At 43.5% G+C, this 18,035-nt stretch overlaps 1 protein-coding gene across 3 annotated transcripts in view; it reads left to right on the forward strand.

Moving 5' to 3' along the window:
* Positions 1 to 15,015, forward strand: part of LOC310849177 (solute carrier family 2, facilitated glucose transporter member 5-like) — a 36,936-nt gene extending 21,921 nt beyond the window's left edge. For 2 of the 3 annotated variants that reach the window (XM_083749239.1, XM_083749238.1), the window contains 10 exons: positions 294 to 436; positions 1,208 to 1,332; positions 3,416 to 3,568; positions 4,074 to 4,199; positions 6,557 to 6,744; positions 8,685 to 8,795; positions 10,394 to 10,495; positions 12,130 to 12,205; positions 14,382 to 14,509; positions 14,759 to 15,015. In XM_083749239.1, the coding sequence (XP_083605365.1) occupies positions 294 to 436; positions 1,208 to 1,332; positions 3,416 to 3,568; positions 4,074 to 4,199; positions 6,557 to 6,744; positions 8,685 to 8,795; positions 10,394 to 10,495; positions 12,130 to 12,205; positions 14,382 to 14,509; positions 14,759 to 14,932 (1,326 nt within the window). In that variant the 3' untranslated portion in view covers positions 14,933 to 15,015. The remainder of the gene's footprint in view (positions 1 to 293; positions 437 to 1,207; positions 1,333 to 3,415; positions 3,569 to 4,073; positions 4,200 to 6,556; positions 6,745 to 8,684; positions 8,796 to 10,393; positions 10,496 to 12,129; positions 12,206 to 14,381; positions 14,510 to 14,758) is intronic. The other variant, XM_083749240.1, reaches the window with a different exon arrangement.
* The last annotated feature ends 3,020 nt before the right edge of the window (positions 15,016 to 18,035 follow it).

Genomic DNA, 18,035 nt, shown 5'->3' on the forward strand with positions numbered 1-18,035 from the left:
ATAAAGAACTACACAACTTTTAGAATACATCTAAAGGCACCCTGTATCAGGAAGTTTTTAATTTTTAACTTTTATTATGTTTTTATATGTGCTGTACGCTGCTCAGAGTTGCTGGGGAAACCAGATAAATAATAAAACTATTATTGTTATTATTGTTGGAGATAGGCCATGTAACTCATTGTATGCACTGATTGGCTATGGCCCTCCTGGATTTCAGCTAAGTCCCAAGCTCTCCAGGTTTTTTGCCATGTGATCTGTGGTGAGGTTCTAATCATTATGTGCTTATGTCCTAGCTCCTGCCTAGCTTCTATAACATAACAAGACCTGAAGAAGCAGATTTTCAGATTACCCTTCTGTCTATCACCGTGACTATGTTTCCACTCGGAGCCTCCTTTGCAACCATTCCTGCTGGTTGGTTGTTAGATAGATTTGGCAGGTATAGAGAGAAACTTGAGACTTGTGATCTACATGTCCTACTATGGCAGGGTGTGGTGATGGGAGAATGTTGCTGACTACAGCCCCTCTAACCCCGGTTAACATCTTATAAAGCTACAATAACATTATCATTCCTCTTGTTCATTCAAGCAATAGGGTGGGGTTTCAGAGATAGAAAAATGCACACGTATTTGTCAGATGACATTTAACAATTGTTAGACATTTCATGGAGGGATATGTAGCAGTCAAAAACACAATAGGATCTAGTTAGGGCCCTGGAGACCTAATGGTAGCTAATGAAGCTTTGTTTTTAGGAGGTGGGTACATACCTTCTGAATTCAGGATCATCCTTTCAATGTGGTTTCGTTCAATTATGTACCTAGGGCAGGCACCTAAAGATTTTTTCAGGTCAGTAGTAGAGCACATGCCTCCATTAAAAAGATCCCAGACTCTCTCACCAGTTTCCCCAACTAACAAAACTTGCCTAGCATAGTGACAAATATTAGTTTTCTAGCCCTTGCGGAAATTCAGTATGTCCTGCAATCTTTGAGATATCTGATTTAGTAGTAGGAGTTTTGGTGCCCTGTGTAGTTCTTTCTCCCTTCTGCAAACTATGATAACCAAAAGCAATTGTCCCAAAAAAACTCCAAAACCAAAACAACAACAACAACCCTGAGGACTCCCTTGCAGTTCCATAGTACCTCCCCTCCTTTGCTCTTTAGATGGTATGATATATTCCCTACCTCATTGCTCCATTTCACTATCTTTTCAGGAAAGTTGCACTGTTCATAACTAACCTTTCAGCAATCATATTTGCTGTTGTGATGACATTCTCACTTTCAATACATAATCACGGATACATCATCTTTTCACGTCTCTGCTCTGGAATAAGCACAGGTGAGTCAGGGTCCTGGATTTAGTGCCTTATATTTTTAAAAAGTTAAGGACACCTGGTCAGAAGTCAGCTTGCAATTTGTGCCATTAAGCTGATTAGATCAGGAACACTGAAATTTGGCACCTGAAAAAGAGCAGGAGAATAGGTCCTTGCACCCTTTGTGCTGTTGTGGGTGAGAGAGATCTTTTCATGAAGCAGTTTTCCTGGGATCTATGACTGCCTGTATCACTGCTGCAGGATCCATTAGACAGCCCCCTACTTCCACATGCACAGTTTATTTCTGGCCATTGTGCCCCCCTCCTGGTTTGCTGCTTCAGTGCCCCAGTTGGTTTCTTCTCAGCAACAGTTCCTTTTACATCCCATTCATTTAGCCCACTATGATAATTTTTCTCCTTCTCAGCAAGTCCTTTTACAGCAATATGCTCTCAACTTGGCTACAGCAGGTTAAGGAGGCAACTTCACCAGATTTTGCCACAGAGTTTGACAAGGGTACTCAGGTGCCTATGCCTTCAATCGCTGAGCAACCCGTATCTGCCCTCTTCGATTCATTGCCCCACTTTCCAGATATGGGAATATACAATGAAAGATGCCAATCAGTGTCAATCTGACTCTGCTCTCAAATGTGTACATGAAGCTTCTAAAAGTAAAGGTAAAGGTACCCCTGCCCATGCGGGCCAGTCTTGCCAGACTCTAGGGTTGTGCGCTCATCTCACTCTATAGGCCGGGAGCCAGCGCTGTCCGTAGACACTTCCGGGTCACGTGGCCAGCGTGACAAGCTGCATCTGGTGAGCCAGCACAGCACACGGAACACCGTTTACCTTCCCGCTGGTAAGCGGTCCCTATTTATCTGCTTGCACCCGGAGGTGCTTTCGAACTGCTAGGTTGGCAGGCGCTGGGACCGAACGGCGGGAGCGCACCCCGCCGTGGGGATTCGAACCACCGACCGTATGATCGGCAACTCCTAGGCACTGAGGTTTTACCCACAGCGCCACCCACGTCCCATCTACATGAAGCTTCTACATTAGCTATTAGAGCCTCAGTCTCCACCTCTGTTTTTTCCAAGGCAGTACTATTTTCAATTGAAGATGTTCTAGGCTATCCAACTCAGGACCCAGACAGAATCCAGAAACCACTTCTAAAACCTTCCCATGTCCTTGCATTCATCTCTGAGTCACCTGTGGACTTTGCCCAGTCCTCCTCTCATGCAATAGGCTGCTGGAATGGTCACAAGGAGACACCTCTGGCTAACTGACAGGGAAGTGGATGCTTCCTTGTGTACAGGTTTAACCTCTATGACCTTTGTAGGCACTAAACCTTTCGGAGATGTTGCCCTGGAGCAAATCCTAGCTGAAACCAAAGATAAGAAGTTAATGCTTTCTCAATGAAGAGATGATTACCATTATTCCAAGTATCCCTTTTTGCCCTTTAATTCCTTCCAAGAGTCGCTCCCATGGGTGCAAAGGGACCTTCCCCAATTTCCTCCCACTATGTGCAACACACAGTATTCCCAAATCTATTCTGGAGGATTGAAAAAAACTATAGGAAAATATTTGCCGGGACATCTGTTGACATTTCTATTCCACCTTAAGGAGCAGACATGTGGAACTGTTGCATGCCACATGTCTGTTTACATTCCAGCACAGTATGCTGGGAACTTCCGTTGTGTATAGCTTTTGCTTTTCCCGTTCTCTCTGAGATGACATGAGAGAGAGAGATGACATGTTTCTTTGTCCTGATTTATGATTAATAAATCTGTAGTTGTAGTATGCTTCCACAAACCTCACGCCTGTTCTGTTTGCACAGTTCTCTCTGCTGATAGTGTGCCCTGGCTTTGAAGCCCAGGTTGCTGATTTACGTCGGAGCATGGGCCGATGTAAGGAGACTTCTGAGCTGCAGCTTGCCAGCTGGCCTCCCATTCCTCTGCATGTCGACAACCACATTGGGGGGTGAGAGTTGGGCAATGTTCAGTTGCGCACATTGTGCTGATAGGATGATTTGCATAGTAATTTGTTGAATACAAGCCTTAATAAATAAATCATGTCACATGCATGTTGTGTATTACCATTTGAATTTCTATCTAACCAGGAATATGCTTCTGTGTTGGCCCTCTCTATCTTGGCGAGATCTCCCCTAGAAGCCTGAGGGGAGGCATTATCATGATGTACCAACTGTTTTATTTGTTTGGTTTCCTCGTGGCTCAGATACTTTGTCTTCAAGAAGTCTTGGGGACGGGAAAAGGTAATTCAGTGATATTAATTCTTTGCCTTATAGTAAAGCGGAGGGGAGTGCTGCCCAGGATTTTGTGGAAACCAGTTTTGTAGATAACACTATCCATTTAAAAACCACAATGGTTTTTGGATGTGCTTGCTTTTAAAATAAGTAAGTGAGTAAGTAAGTAAGTTTCTGGTACTCACCAGGATGTTGTTAGAATAAGTGCCACGCTTTTAACATGTGGGAGGAAAAGGTGCCGGTACTGCAACATTAATTTCCCCAAAATTAGTAAAGACATTTTGGCCTGCCAACTTAGTTCAAAATGACATCTGGCATCCACATGTTGACTAAGGTCCCCCAACGTTGAAACCCTCATGCTGAGTTTGCTGATTATGTCTTGAAAGGCGTCCAAATGCATAGAGAACAGAATGACCAACCAACCAACAAGACCCTTTCTCAAACATATGGTAGATAGCATCAGATGGAGCACTGCTGTTTCTTCACCTTATCTTCGTACTATCTTCTTCCACAGGCTTCCCAATTTTGATAAAACTTTTTGGTGTTATGCCATTTCTTCAGTTGCCTCTATTGCCCTTCTTACCTGAAAGCCCTCGGTACCTACTCATTCAGAAGAGGGATGAAGAGAGCTCAAGGAAAGGTACGATATGTTGAATTGCACTGAGACCTCTAAGTGTGAGCACCCTACATAGCTGTGCAATGTCACCCACTATTGGCTTGTCACATAAGGTCTCGCCATTCTAGCATCCTTGTTATTCCTACGTGGTCAGTCATAAGAGCCCACTAGCATCCATTTCAGAAGAACTACATATGAGAAGTATGAAAAACATGTTATGTAAATGTTCATTTATTATATACATAAATTTATTTATTACATTTATATACTTAGTACCTTTCTGTCAGGGCACCCAAGGCAGTTTCCAGTGTTTAAACACTGAAGCAAATAAATGGTATAAAATGTAGAATTGGGCCAGGGTGGTGGAAAGAAGGGCAGTCTCTCTGGAGCCAGCCATGTAGTAGTAGTAGTAGTAGTAGTAGTAGTAGTAGTAGTAGTAGTAGTAGTATTTATACCCCACCCATTTGGCTGGGTTACCCAAGCTACTCTGGGCAACTTCCAACACAAATAAAAACACAATAAAACATCAAACATTAATAGTAACAATCTGATCCAATATTAAAAGTCATAATAACTTTAAAATAAACAACTTATATCAAACAAAGCAGCGTTCAACAATCCATCAGAATCTAATAGTAATCTGTAAAATTAAACATCAAGAAATAATAATTAAACCGTTTAGACCACAATGAAGAATTATCAATCAATAAATCAATAAAGAGCAAATCACAATGCATAAAATACCGCAGAACATACAAAACCATGTAAAAGGATCATATTGAGATCCCTTGCCTGCCCCCATTGCACTTTTCTTCCTTCTTCCTTCTCAGAGTGATATGTGTGGCCATCATATATTTAGGGCAGTACAACTGGTTCTGCTGCACTGGGTGCCGAGCCAGTGGGGGAACTTCACTTTCTACATCTCTCCATTGGGAGTCCATTGATCCCTACTTTCTGCTACTGTTTCTTAACCAGTTTCTGGTCCAGAAGAGGACCTATTCTCTTTATCTCACAGCTGTGATGCTTATTTAGGATTCTTAGGTGCAGTGCTTTGCCAAAAGCTTTTCAAAAGTTCACAGTGCCAACTGATCACCTCTGTAAGTTTGCTGACATTGTAAAACAACTCTAAAAGGTGAGACAGGACTTACCCCTTGCAGAAACCGTGTTGCTTCTGCTTCAGCAAAACTTGTTCTTCTACGTGCTTGATATAATTTTATATTTAATGTTTCTTTCCAGTCCTTCTATGAACAGGTGTTAAGAGAACCATAATGATAAGCATTTGTAGTGATCAACCATGGATTTACTTATGTTGTTATGTTAATATAAATGAATGTAGCACTTTTCAAATTTGGCTCCTTTTCACATTCCAACAACATGGAGAGCAAGATAAAATTTCTGCAAGAAATGGGGCCTTTAGAGTGATGGCCCGAATGCTTTGGAATTTGTAGGACTTTATAAAGGCACTTTATACCCACATAGTCATCAGGGCAGTATTAGCCTGGGTTTTAAGTTTTGTATGAGGATTTCCACTACTCAGACATGAAGGAATCCTCAGCTGACAAAACTTTTTGGCCACAATGACAAATCCTCAAGGTAACTAGAGATTTCATCATTTTTGTTGACCTAGCAAGAGGGCAAGGACTCCAGAGCAGTCAAGCCTCCCTCATGCTGATCCACAAATCCCATGTTTCCAAGTAAAGGAAATAATATATTTGATGATAACATGCACTATGACCAATGCCCCTCCTTAGCACTGTCTACCAAGCATTCCAGTTGCTGTCTTCTGCAGCCTTTGCACTGGTTGGGCAAATCATTAGCTATCTTTGTTGCCTAACAATTTAATTGTATTCGGATTATGAATGTGTTTATTCAGCAAAAAACATATCAGTTCATGAAGGAATGGACCACTTCTAAGGGATATATTTCCTGTCCTTTGGAGTGATGACCTCTTTTCCCCATAATTTTCTATCATTCTTAATTTTTTTAGTAATATGCTCCTCAGATTCTGTTTATGCCTCCCTGCCTTTCTTTTGCTAAAGCTTCTGCTCTGCTTTTGTTTTTCTTATTTGGACATGACTTCTATTTTCCAAAACAAACCTTTTTTTTTTCTTTTTCTTTTACCTTGAAATGCTTCCTTTATTGTATTCATTCACGACAGAGGCATCCACTTGACCTTGGTGGTATATTTACTGCTCTGCAGTGAGCATTCTGACTTCTGTATTTATGGCATTCAATGGCTCCCAAGCATTCTGGAAAGATTTCACCCTCTTGACTTCCTTCATCCAACTTTTCCTTTGTTACCAGCCTCTTCCTTTTTTCTTCTTCTTTTAGAAAGTACCTCTATTGAAGTCTGATCCTCTCTGCCTCTATTCTTAACATAGCACTGAAGAAACTAAGGAACAGAAATGATGTGGAGGATGAGATTGAAGAGCTCCATCAGGAGGACGTTGTTGAAAAGTCAGAAAAGAACATGAAACCTCTTAAACTGCTATATGCCAAAAAACTGCGAAGGCAAGTCATTGCCATAATTGTCTTGATGGTTGGACAACAGTTCGATGGCATCAGTGTGGTAAGGAAGGTTGAGCTAGGCAAAATGAAGGCCCCTGTTGTACATACAATTTAGAGGCTGTCATACGAGCTACCACTGTTTGTCTCTATGGATAGCTGCATTCTTTGCCCCTGTTCTGTTTTTCAGATGCTTCTCCAAGTGTTAGAAATATCAAACTCTGTAACACAAGGAGAGGGAAACTGTAGGCTTGTGGGTATTGTTGGGACTCCAGCTCTCATTGGCGAAGCCAATGTGGCCAGTGGTCAGGGATAATGGGAGTTCTTGTCCAAAAACACATGGTGGGCTGCAGATTTCCCACTGCTGCCCAAGTAAATGGTCTTGCTCTACAGGAAAGATGGCATTGCTAAGGGGTAAAGGTTCCAGAGGGACGCGGGTGGTGCTGTGGGTTAAACCACAGAGCCTAGGACTTGCTGATCAGAAGGTCGGTGGTTCGAATCCCCACGACGGGGTGAGCTCCCGTTGCTCGGTCCCTGCTCCTGCCAACCTACCAGTTCAAAAGCACGTCAAAGTGCAAGTAGATAAATAGGTACCACTCTGGCAGGAAGGTAAACGGCATTTCTGTGCACTGCTCTGGTTCTCCAGAAGCAGCTTAGTCATGCTGGCCACACCGTACACCGGCTCCCTTGGCCAATAAAGCAAGATGAGTGCCGCAACCCCAGAGTCGGCCACGACTGGACCTAATGGTCAGGGGTCCCTTTACCTTTACCTTTAAAGGTTCCAAAGTACAGAGCGCTGAAGTCATTGGGGTAATCCTGAATGGCGAGTCATGCAAGGTTATTGACTGACATTGTTTCTTAAATGTGAATTGTATTCTCGTTAACTTTTCAATAATTCAAAAATCCAAGCCAAGTGGTGGAGCTAATCTGTTGGATGGTGCAACAAATTTTTTGGTGGGGGTGTCCATTTATACCCTGCCTTTTTCCCTTATGAAACTCAAGGCAGCTTGCAGATACAAATAAGAGAAGGTTAAAAACGTTATATATAGCATAAGACCATTACATACTACAAGCTAACGTTACCAACCTATAATACTGATGCAGAGCTGAAATACCCTTATTAAAAAATAATTACCTGAATCAGCAAGGCTTGGACACATGCAAAAGGTTGCATGCATGCTCTCAAATGGAATTGGGACAGATGCTCTAAGAAAGGGATATTTATGCTATTCCATTGAAGGAGATGATTCCCCCCAAAAAACTTTCTCAATTATCAGAGAAAAGCAAGACTGCATTCCACAAAATAATCCAGCTACATGAAATTGTTTGATCAATCACATGCCAAAGTACATACCTTAGAACTTCTGCAGCAATTTTGATCAGACATATACCTGATGGCCAATCTCAGTAGGACCTGATTTTGCAAGGAAGAGATCCAAGTCAATCTCCCTTATCTTAGAAGGGCCTGTTTCTAGGGAATAGCTCTCTTCATTTCCAACTTGGATCCTCTAATGCAGAGCTTTCCAAAACTGTGTGTCACGACACATTAGTGTGTCGGCTGCAGTGTGTAGGTGCGTTGCGCCAATGTGCCCCACACTCCTCCTGGGGCTGGAAAGGGAACAGGCAACCCACCAGTTTGCTAGTGAAACAGAAATTGGTGTGTCACAAAAAGGCACATGGCTAAAAAGTGTGTTGCCAACATGGAAAGTTTGGAAAGCTCTGCTCTAATGTGTAGAAAAACTGTAGGGAGATGTGAATTTTCATGCCAAGATTATATGTCCAGCAGACAGAGGAAAATTTGGAAATGGAGGAGGATGCCAAGAAAATTGCAGTTCTGAAGCATAGGATATGTTACTTAAAGAGCTGAGACAATTATAGAGATCATGCTAGATTAGGGGTAGCTGATATCCAAGTCCTGCAGAATCGGCTTGGTTATGTATCTTTGTCAACATTCTTTTTCTTCCATTCAGATAAGACTTGTAATGGTATGCATCTTCTTTTCAGGCATACTCTTATGCAGATAGAAACCTCAGAAATATAAATATGGGGATATATTCATCTCGATTTGCGACAATAGCAGCCACCACTTTTTTATGTATCTCAATGGTATTTGGGGTAAGCAGCTTCTACCTCTTTCTCACTAACCTTCTAGATCTTGGAAAAGCATGCAACATTTTATAACTATTTTGTGCCAATTTAGGTGCCCCCCCTTTCATAAAAACCACAAGAATTATAGTTTTACATGAGTTGTCTGAGTATTATTTTGAAGAACAGTCCTACATATTAGCATATACTACCTGGCTTTTTGGAAGCTGTCCGAAGGGGTTTTTAAAAAATCAATTTGCAAATTAGTTTAGAATTTGAATTTTTTGTTTAAATAAAATTTGAGTTGGTGAGAGCAAGGATTCTTACCTTTGTGCCTTTTGTTTTCTAAGGAGAATGTGCCTTATCTCTGTCCTACTACCACAGAATTGATACTTTCCAAGTATGAAAAAGGAAATTAGTGCTACACCAGTTTAGGACTGTTGTATAGCTATGTCCAAAAGACTGCAATCTATACACCCAGGATAGTTAACATGGTGCTCTCCTGAATTTGTTAGACTATAACTCCCATCATTCCCAATAACTGAACATTCTGACTAAGGCTGATAAGAGTTGTAGTCCAACAACATCTGGAAGCTAAACCATCTCTGCACACTTACTTTACTGTTAAGTCCTGGTTTCTTTGAGTAGGTATTTACAGGCTGTCATTCAACTCCTTCTTATTTAAGATCCTTGACACTCATATACACACACAGTTGTGGCAAACACTGACTGCGCTGTTGTTTTTACATGGATTCTTGCTTAATGTAAGCTTGTATGTGAACCTAAAGAGTTGTCCTGATTTATTTATTTTTTAATCCCAATATGTTTCTGTGTTGCCACATGCTCTCTACACTTTGATCTGTAATTCTGATTCCGCTCCCCTTCCCCCATCATAGAACCATGGGTTTGGAATGAGCACAAGGTATCATCCAGACTGGCCCTTGCAATTCATAACTTTCTTGCACAAACATTCACTAATCACAAGTAAGTAGCCATGTTGGTCTGCTGTAGTCGAATCAGGAATCACAAGACAGAGAAACCAGTAGGAGAACATTTCAGTCTCCCAGGACATTCTATACAAGATCTCAAAGTAGCTGTTTTACTACAAAGGAATTTCAGAAATAGACTGGAAAGAGAAGGTGCTGAATTGTAACTTACTACCAAACTTCAAACCATGGAGAGACCTGGTCTGAATAGAGACATTGGATTCTTATCTCATTATACAAGATAAAGCTATTTTTAGCCATCTCACCCCCTGCTTTATCCTGTAAGACCAATTGCAGTCGTTAACAGTCTTCAACAGGTTTACCACACTTATCAGCCAATCACCCATTCCCACCACCCTTCTAAGTAATACCCCTCCCCAACCTCTCACTATATATAAGGGTCTGGTGACTTCTGTTTCAGTGTATCTGAAAAAGTGTGCATGCACACGAAAGCTCATACCAATAACAAATTTAGTTGGTCTCTAAGGTGCTACTGGAAGACATTCACTAAAAAAATAAGAAGAAACTCTAAAATGCTAGTATAGCAGGACGTACCTTTAGAGAAGCCAAATTGATACCTCTTCAGCATGTCTTATTCCTCTATATGCTTAGTAATTTTATCTTTGTCTTTATATTCTTTAGATTTTTATTACTGATTATAAGGGGCGCAGGTTTTCGCTTCTCATTGGCTTTGGGGTGAGCGGTTTCATCTGTGTCCTGTTAACTGTGGCCATGGAACTGCAGGTTTGTAACTGGTGGCATGTAGAGCTGAGAATCGCTAAATGGGCTTTCCTCTAGCCCACTTCCCCTATAATACGCACTATGTACCGTATTTTTCGCCCCATAGGACGCACTTTTCCCCCTCCAAAAATGAAGGGGAAATGTGTGTGCGTCCTATGGGGCGAATGCAGGCATTCGCTGAAGCCTGGAGAGCGAGAGGGGTCGGTGCGCACCGACCCCTCTCGCTCTCCAGACTTCGCGCGGCTCTCCACAAGGCGCGGGAGCCCTGCGCTGGGCTCCCATGGCTTGCGGAGAGTTGCCTGCATGCCGAAGGCTGGGCGCACTGAGCTCAGCGCGCCCAGGCTTCGCACAGCTCTGCGCAAGGCGCGGGAGCCCGGCGCCGGGCTCCCACGGCTTGCGGAGAGTTGCCTGTTCTGGGGGCTGGGGTTGGGAGAAGCTTGGGCTTCTCCCGCCCCAGCCCCATGCCTGGGGGGGGGGGGAATAATTTTTTCCCTTTATTTCCCCCCCAAAAAAACTAGGTGCGCCTTATGGGACGGTGCGTCCTATAGGGCGAAAAATACGGTAACAGCTCCAAAGCTAGTGGGGAAGCTGGCAGTAGACGCATCAGAACATTTCCTTTCCCCCAAATTATGTATACAAGCTGAGGTGATTTGAAATGGCTGTACTGTTGGTTGGTGCTTCCAACACCTCTGTTGTTTAGCAGTGAGCAAGGAGGTAAAATCATGGAATCATAGAACTATAGAGTCGGAAGGGACCCCGAGGGCCAGCTAGCCCAACTCTCTGCAATGCACGGATCTGAGCTAAAGCATCCATGACAATTCACGATCTCAACTTTGCTTAAAAACTTCCAGTCATGGGGGCTCAAGTTCAAATGTTGGCCGGTATAAGTCAGCCTTGTATGTTTATATGAATGGATAAGAATGAGTATAGTCTCTACCCTGTGAACATTACAGTAGTACCTCTGGTTGCGCACGCTCCGGGTCACGAGCTCCGCTAACCCGGAAGTAGCCGTTCCAGGTTGCAAACTTTGCCCCAGGATGCAAGCGGAAATTGCGCGCCGGAGGGACACATGTGGCGGGAGGCGCCATTAGTGAAAGTGCGCCTCATGTTACAGGTGGTTTCCGATTATGAACGGACCTCCGGAACGGATTCCGTTTGTAACCAGAGGTACCACTGTACATGGATGTTGCATTCCAAGATGACAGATTTCACAGGGGCTCGGTTCTTGCTGTATTGCACTCTTACTGCATTCTGTGGGCCAGAATTTTAAGGAATAAGGGATAGCAAATGGAAAGGTGAGTTTTGCTCTTGGACCCAACTCCAGGCAGCCCCAACCAATATGATCAATGGTTAGGGATTATGTGAATTACAGTCTCGCAGCATAATTCTATGTCATGCTGGCCACATGACCTGGAAAGCTGTCTGGATAAATACCAGCTCCCTCGGCCTGAAGCGAGGTGAGCGCTGCACTCCATAGTCGCCTTTGACAGGACTTAACTGTCCAGGAGTCCTTTACCTTTTTATGCACTTTGAGGTATATCAAAAAACAATCAAGCAGTATATAACTTTTCTGAAATAAAGGGCACCTGACAAGATCACAAGTACATAACTGAAATACAGTCTACTTTCTCCAACAGAGTGTCATCTCAGATATGGGGTATTTCAGCATAATCTTAATCTGCATATTCCTTTTTGCACATGGCATTGGGCCAGGTAAGTGCTTAGATGATGTGTTGAGCTCTTTAGATGATGGGGGAGAGATGAATAAGTGATCAATGTAAGTGATCATGGTAGAGTTGGTAATTCACCATAGAAGGCTAGGGAGTTACTATTAATGTTGCACTCCTCACATAGAGAGATTCATGGATGCCTGTCTGCTGTGTGTGATGTGGCAACCTGAGTTAGATCTAACTTGAACGTGGAGAAGGTTGTTCGTGTGAGATGTGTTGCTGAGACCTGGGTGGGTGAGCTAGGAGAACCTGATCACATCCACATGTGCCTGTCAAGATACACGATGTAGCATGAGCACAGGCTGCAGGTGTTGGGGGTGATGGAGAGGGAGGAGTTGCTGTGATTCATAGGACACCCATCCATCTTGGAGCTAGCCATGAGAGCCAGCACCCGGCATCAGGACGAGGAGATAGTACCCTCCACCCTGCCCTCTCCGGTGCAGAAGATGCCATTCTACACTTTGGTATACCAGAGAAGTAAAGCCAAGGCAGTGACACAGAGGAAAGTAAGAGCATGTGGTTATTTTCACTTGATATTTTGGTAGCATTTGATACCATTGACGGTGGTGTGACTTGGTGAGATGGGCATTGGAGACATTCTTTTACAGTGGTTCTACTCCTCCTATTTCAGAGCCCTGGGTGATTATCTCTTGGTCCCCTGCCAATTGTGCTCTGACATCCTGCAGGGTACTATATTTTCCTCCATGCTGTTTCCCTATGAAGCCATTGTGGGAATAGTCATTAGCAGATTTGGGAAGAGCTGTCATCAGCGCAGTAATGATACCCAATTTCCATTTCTCTGTAACATCTGTATCAGGAGAAGTCTGCAAAACCCTGCACTGGCACCTTGACTCAGTAGAGGTCTGGATAAGGATCAGCAAACTGAGTTTGAACCCTCCAAATATTGTGGGCCATGCCATCCATTTTCTGAAAACCTCTAGGATGGATTACTGCAATGCCTTCTTCCCCAGCATACCGATGAGGTTGGGCTGGAACCTACAACTAGCACAATAAGTAATGCCCCAACTGGTCACTGGTGCAGTCTTTCACTACCCTGTTACACTGCTACTAAAGGGATTCCACTGGCTGTTGTTTAGCTACAAAGCTAAGTTCAAGGTATTGGTCCTGGTGTGCAAAGTCCCCTACCAACTTGAGATAAGAATGCCTAAGAGATCATCTCACTCCTTATATACCCATTAACGATTGTGCTCTGAAGGTAAGGACTATGGCGATCACATAGGGTCGCCGGACATTTAATGGTCTATTGATTCCTGTGCCACCACTGTGCTCTCTTTACTGCTGCCACCAACTCTCTGGTAAAACACTGAGTCCAGTCAGTTGTTAAAAGTGAACAAAAAAACCCCCAAGTTTATTTTACAAACATTAACAAGTTTATGGTTTCTCAGATAATATACCTGTCAGTATCTTAACTTTAGTTTCTTCACTGGCCTATACCTTCCTAATAACTTTTGACTGATTATCTCAACTGTTTGACTGACTCCTCTGAACAAATTCTCTCCCTCTCTCACACCAGACTAGCCCAACCCAACCCACACTTATCTTCTCTGTTTCTCCTAACTCCAGACTGTCTTTTCAACAACTCTAATTCTAACTCACTCTCTAAAAAAACCCTCTGTGCTTAAACCTTATACGCAGCTAACTCTGCCCCCTGGGTTCCTATTGGTTAGTCATTTTACAATTAGTTAACTCTTTCCCTATGAACCCAGTATGTTGTCACACACATAGGAGGGCAAACGCCACAGGGACCTATTGCAAATACCATCTCATCAGGAGGTCTGTTCCATATGATGTCCGAATCTGACCTTGAGTGTGGTGCCACCTTGCCTTTGGCATCCTCTCCCATCACTCATCAGCAAGGCACCATATCTTGGTTGTGTTTTCGGCACCTTTTGAAGACCTTCCTTTTTCACCAAGCCTTTTAAGTGGAGATCTTCATCCTAATCTGCACCTGTATTGGTTTTGAAATTACGGGATTGTCTTTAGTTGGTTTTATTGTGGCTGTTTTTACTGTGAAATTGATCTGAGATGTCTCACTGGAAGCAGTAATAAACTGAATCAAGTAAAACAATAACTAGGAAAGATCAATTTTCAAGGGTGGGGGAGTATTAAATTCCTGGAATCCTTTCTATCCACCAAAGGTCCACTTCCATCTGTGCTAGTGGTGGAGCTCTTCCTTCAGTCATCACGATCTTCAGCCATTGTGATTGCACAATTTTTGCATTGGCTCCTAAGCTTCCTTGTAGGACTGATTTTCCTTTACATAGAGGTGAGTGATTTTGAAGTTACGGTAATTTTGATGAGGAGTGCAGACTTTGCTCCTTACAACCATTATTCCCCCCAAAATAATGAGGGGAGCTGGGTGGAGCCAAGAAGGATATATGGGTGTTATGGATGGATGGATGGATGGATGGATGGATGGATGGATGGATGAATAGATAGATGATAGATAGAACTCTACATTATACTATGTCTGCCTCTTTCTCTCCTTCCCTGCCCCCATTTTCCCCATCTCTAGATACATATTGGGCCCTACAGCTTAATCTTTTTCTGTCCATTTGGTTTCGCCATCTTTGTTTATATATTCAAGTTCATTCCAGAAACCAGAAACAGAACCTTTGTGGAAATCAGGGGGAAAGTGAACACCCGGAATCCCAGGAGGGTACATTTCAAGATGCCATCGCCTAAGTAGAAACTTGTTAAGCAGCATATGCAGTTTGTTCATTTATTAAATAGGGTTTTTAAAAAAAGAAATAAAAAAAATATTCCAAGAGATTTCTTGTGGTTACTCTTAAACTGAATAATGACAATGATGATGTTGCAGTTTTCCTTTTTGTCTGAACACTCCACACCATTTTCAGGCTTTTCCGTGCCATGAAAGTGTCCAAATTTCAGGAAGGCAACAGACAAATACCTCAACAGCTGCCCCCCTTCCAGGTCTTAGTATTTTTTATTTTATTTTTTTGTGATTGTCTTGTGAACAGTATTTTGGCTGGGCCAAATTAGATTCCACTCCAGAACAGGCTACATCTTTGTTGCCTTTACTTATTTACTACAGACATGTAGTTACTGTAAGGTAAAGGTAAAGGGACCCCTGACCATTAGGTCCAGTCGTGGCCGACTCTGGGGTTGCTGAAAACTCATCTCGCTTTATTAGCTGAGGGAGCCAGCGTACAGTTTCCAGGTCATTTGGCCAGCATGACTAAGACACTTCTGGTGAACCGGAGCAGCGCATGGAAATGCCATTTACCTTCCTGCCGGAGCGGTACCTATTTATCTACTTGCACTTTGATGTGCTTTCGAACTGCTAGGTTGGCAGGAGCAGGGACCGAGCAATGGGAGCTCCCCCCGTCGTGGGGATTCAAACCGCCTACCTTCTGATTGGCAAGTCCTAGGCTCTGTGGTTTAACCCACAGCGCCACCCTGAATTTACTGTAGAGGCCCGTAATTCATCCTGAATGACAGTCCATCACATAGGCTATGATCACCACTTCGTTCATCACCACAGCACCACCTTGGGATGAAAAATTGCCTGTTTCTCATCCCAGCACCTAGCTGCTACTTTTAACAGCACTGAAGTCTCCTCTAGGGTAGGACGTCCCCATTCCCATACTTCTCCAAGGGGTGATCACCTACAGTATGCCAAATGAAATAGTTCCAGAAGCGGTACATATATGACCCGATGCCCATATTAATCCCTTGGAAAGCTAATGCTGTCTTTAAGACCTGTCATTCCCAGAGGGACTTATTTCATTGATTTCCATGCATGCTGTGGCAGAGAGACCCACTTCTAGCTAGTTGCTCATAGGAACCTTCAATTACATTTGAAAACCAGTAAGAGACAGCTCCTTTTTCCTCCTTTTCAATTTAATTTGAATGCCATCATCATCGCAGAGGTGTCTATGAAAGGGACATATTGATTGAAAATGTCTAGTAAAGTGGATCAGTAGTTGGATTCCTACTGAGGGTATTTGGCAAGCCTACATGACAGTGATCAGGGATTGAGGGTTGGTTCTGTGGTATTACGGTAGTGGACAAAGTTTGGAGGAGGAGGAGGAGAAGAAAAAACAGCAACAGTTAGGGAGCCCTCAGACCTTCCCATACTCATGAGGATAGTCTACCCTTGAAGATCTAATGATCTTTCCAGTGGGTAGAACTTAGGCCCTCATCTCACTATAGGATGGTGACCATAAGGCCATAGATATGATAGCTTCTGAGTGTAATCCTTAAGGATGGTGGAGCACATTTGACTCCCTGGTATACTGGTATACCCTACATGGAATAGTCCAGAGAACAGCTGGGGTGGGTGCAGGAGGCATAACAATTGCTGCAAAGATGAAACAACACAAGTTTAGAGCCCATAATGGTGCCCATTGCATGGCGGTGAAAGCAGTGAAGAGGGGGCCTACATTGCTACTTCTATCATGTCTCCATGAAATCAGCTCGTGAAGGCAGTCCATTGGCTGTTAACACCTATCTTGACAGATGGAACCTGGGATACCTTAGAGACCTCCTAGGTACCTTAAGGACAAATCCATTTGTTTCTGTAATGACAGAGATGTCACAATAGATGCATCAAGAGTGAGACTTCCAATGCTACATCAAGCCATGCTTTGTGGAATCAGTTTAAGGTTTTGCAGTCTTATGGCTTTCATGGGATCCTAGAACTGGAAGCAACCCGAAGGGTCATCATGCCTTAGTCCCCTGCAATGCAGGAATCACAGTTATCTGACAGATGGGCATCTGAAATCTACTTGAAAACCTCCAATGAAGGAGAACCCACCACCTTCCAAATTAGTCCATTCCTCTGTCAAATATTTCTTACTGTCAGAAAGTTCTTCCTAAATGTTTAGTTGGAATCTTCTTTCTTGTTACTTGAATCCGTTGGATAAGGTTCTACCGTCCGAAACAGCTGAAAACAAGCTTAATCCATCTTCTGAGTGAAAGCCCTTTGAGAAGGTGCTTGTGAATAAGTGCTCAATACTGTGCTTTTACTAGGGATGCGGGTGGCGCTGTGGGTTAAACCACAGAGCCTAGGACTTGCTAGGTCGGCGGTTCGAATCCCCATGATGGGGTGAGCTCCCTTTGCTCGGTCCCTGCTCCTGCCAACCTAGCAGTTCGAAAGCACTTCAAAGTGCAAGTAGATAAATAGGTACCGCTCCGGCAGGAAGGTAAACAGCCTTTCTGTGCACTGCTCTGGTTCACCAGAAGTGGCTTAGTCATGCTGGCCACATGACCCGGAAGCTGTACGCCAGCTCCCTTGGCAAGAAAGTGAGATGAGCGCCGCAACCCCAGAGTTGGCCACGACTGGACCTAATGGTCAGGGGTCCCTTTACCTTTACTAATGTGCTTTTGGGATCCTTGTCCATCATTGCTGTGTAATGCTAGCAGGAGGAGGGGCATAAAATGGGTGGGTTCATGGTGTGGTGAACAGGTCTCTGCATGACGGGATGGCACCAGACACCTTGAAAAAGGAGATAACGCAGCCACTCCTCAAAAAGCCCACCTTGTACCTGATGGCACTTAATGACTACAGCCCTGTCTCAAGCATCCCATTTAAGGGCAAGTACTTGTGAGAGTACCAGAGGAGAAGTGACCACTGGGAGGAGCGCAGAAAGAAAAAACACCATGGTACACCCACATCAGCACAACCATACACCTTCATCTGCCCCAGGTTCAATAAAACGTGTCTCTCTGTATCAGTCTCTACATCCACAGCAGACGCTGTAACTCTCCAATGGTTGGATTTCACTCCAAAAGGCGCACTCTTCCATTGTCTCGTGAGACAGATGGAT

The sequence above is a fragment of the Podarcis gaigeae genome (genome assembly GCF_964106915.1).
Source record: "Podarcis gaigeae genome assembly, chromosome: 7".
NCBI lineage: Eukaryota > Metazoa > Chordata > Lepidosauria > Squamata > Lacertidae > Podarcis > Podarcis gaigeae.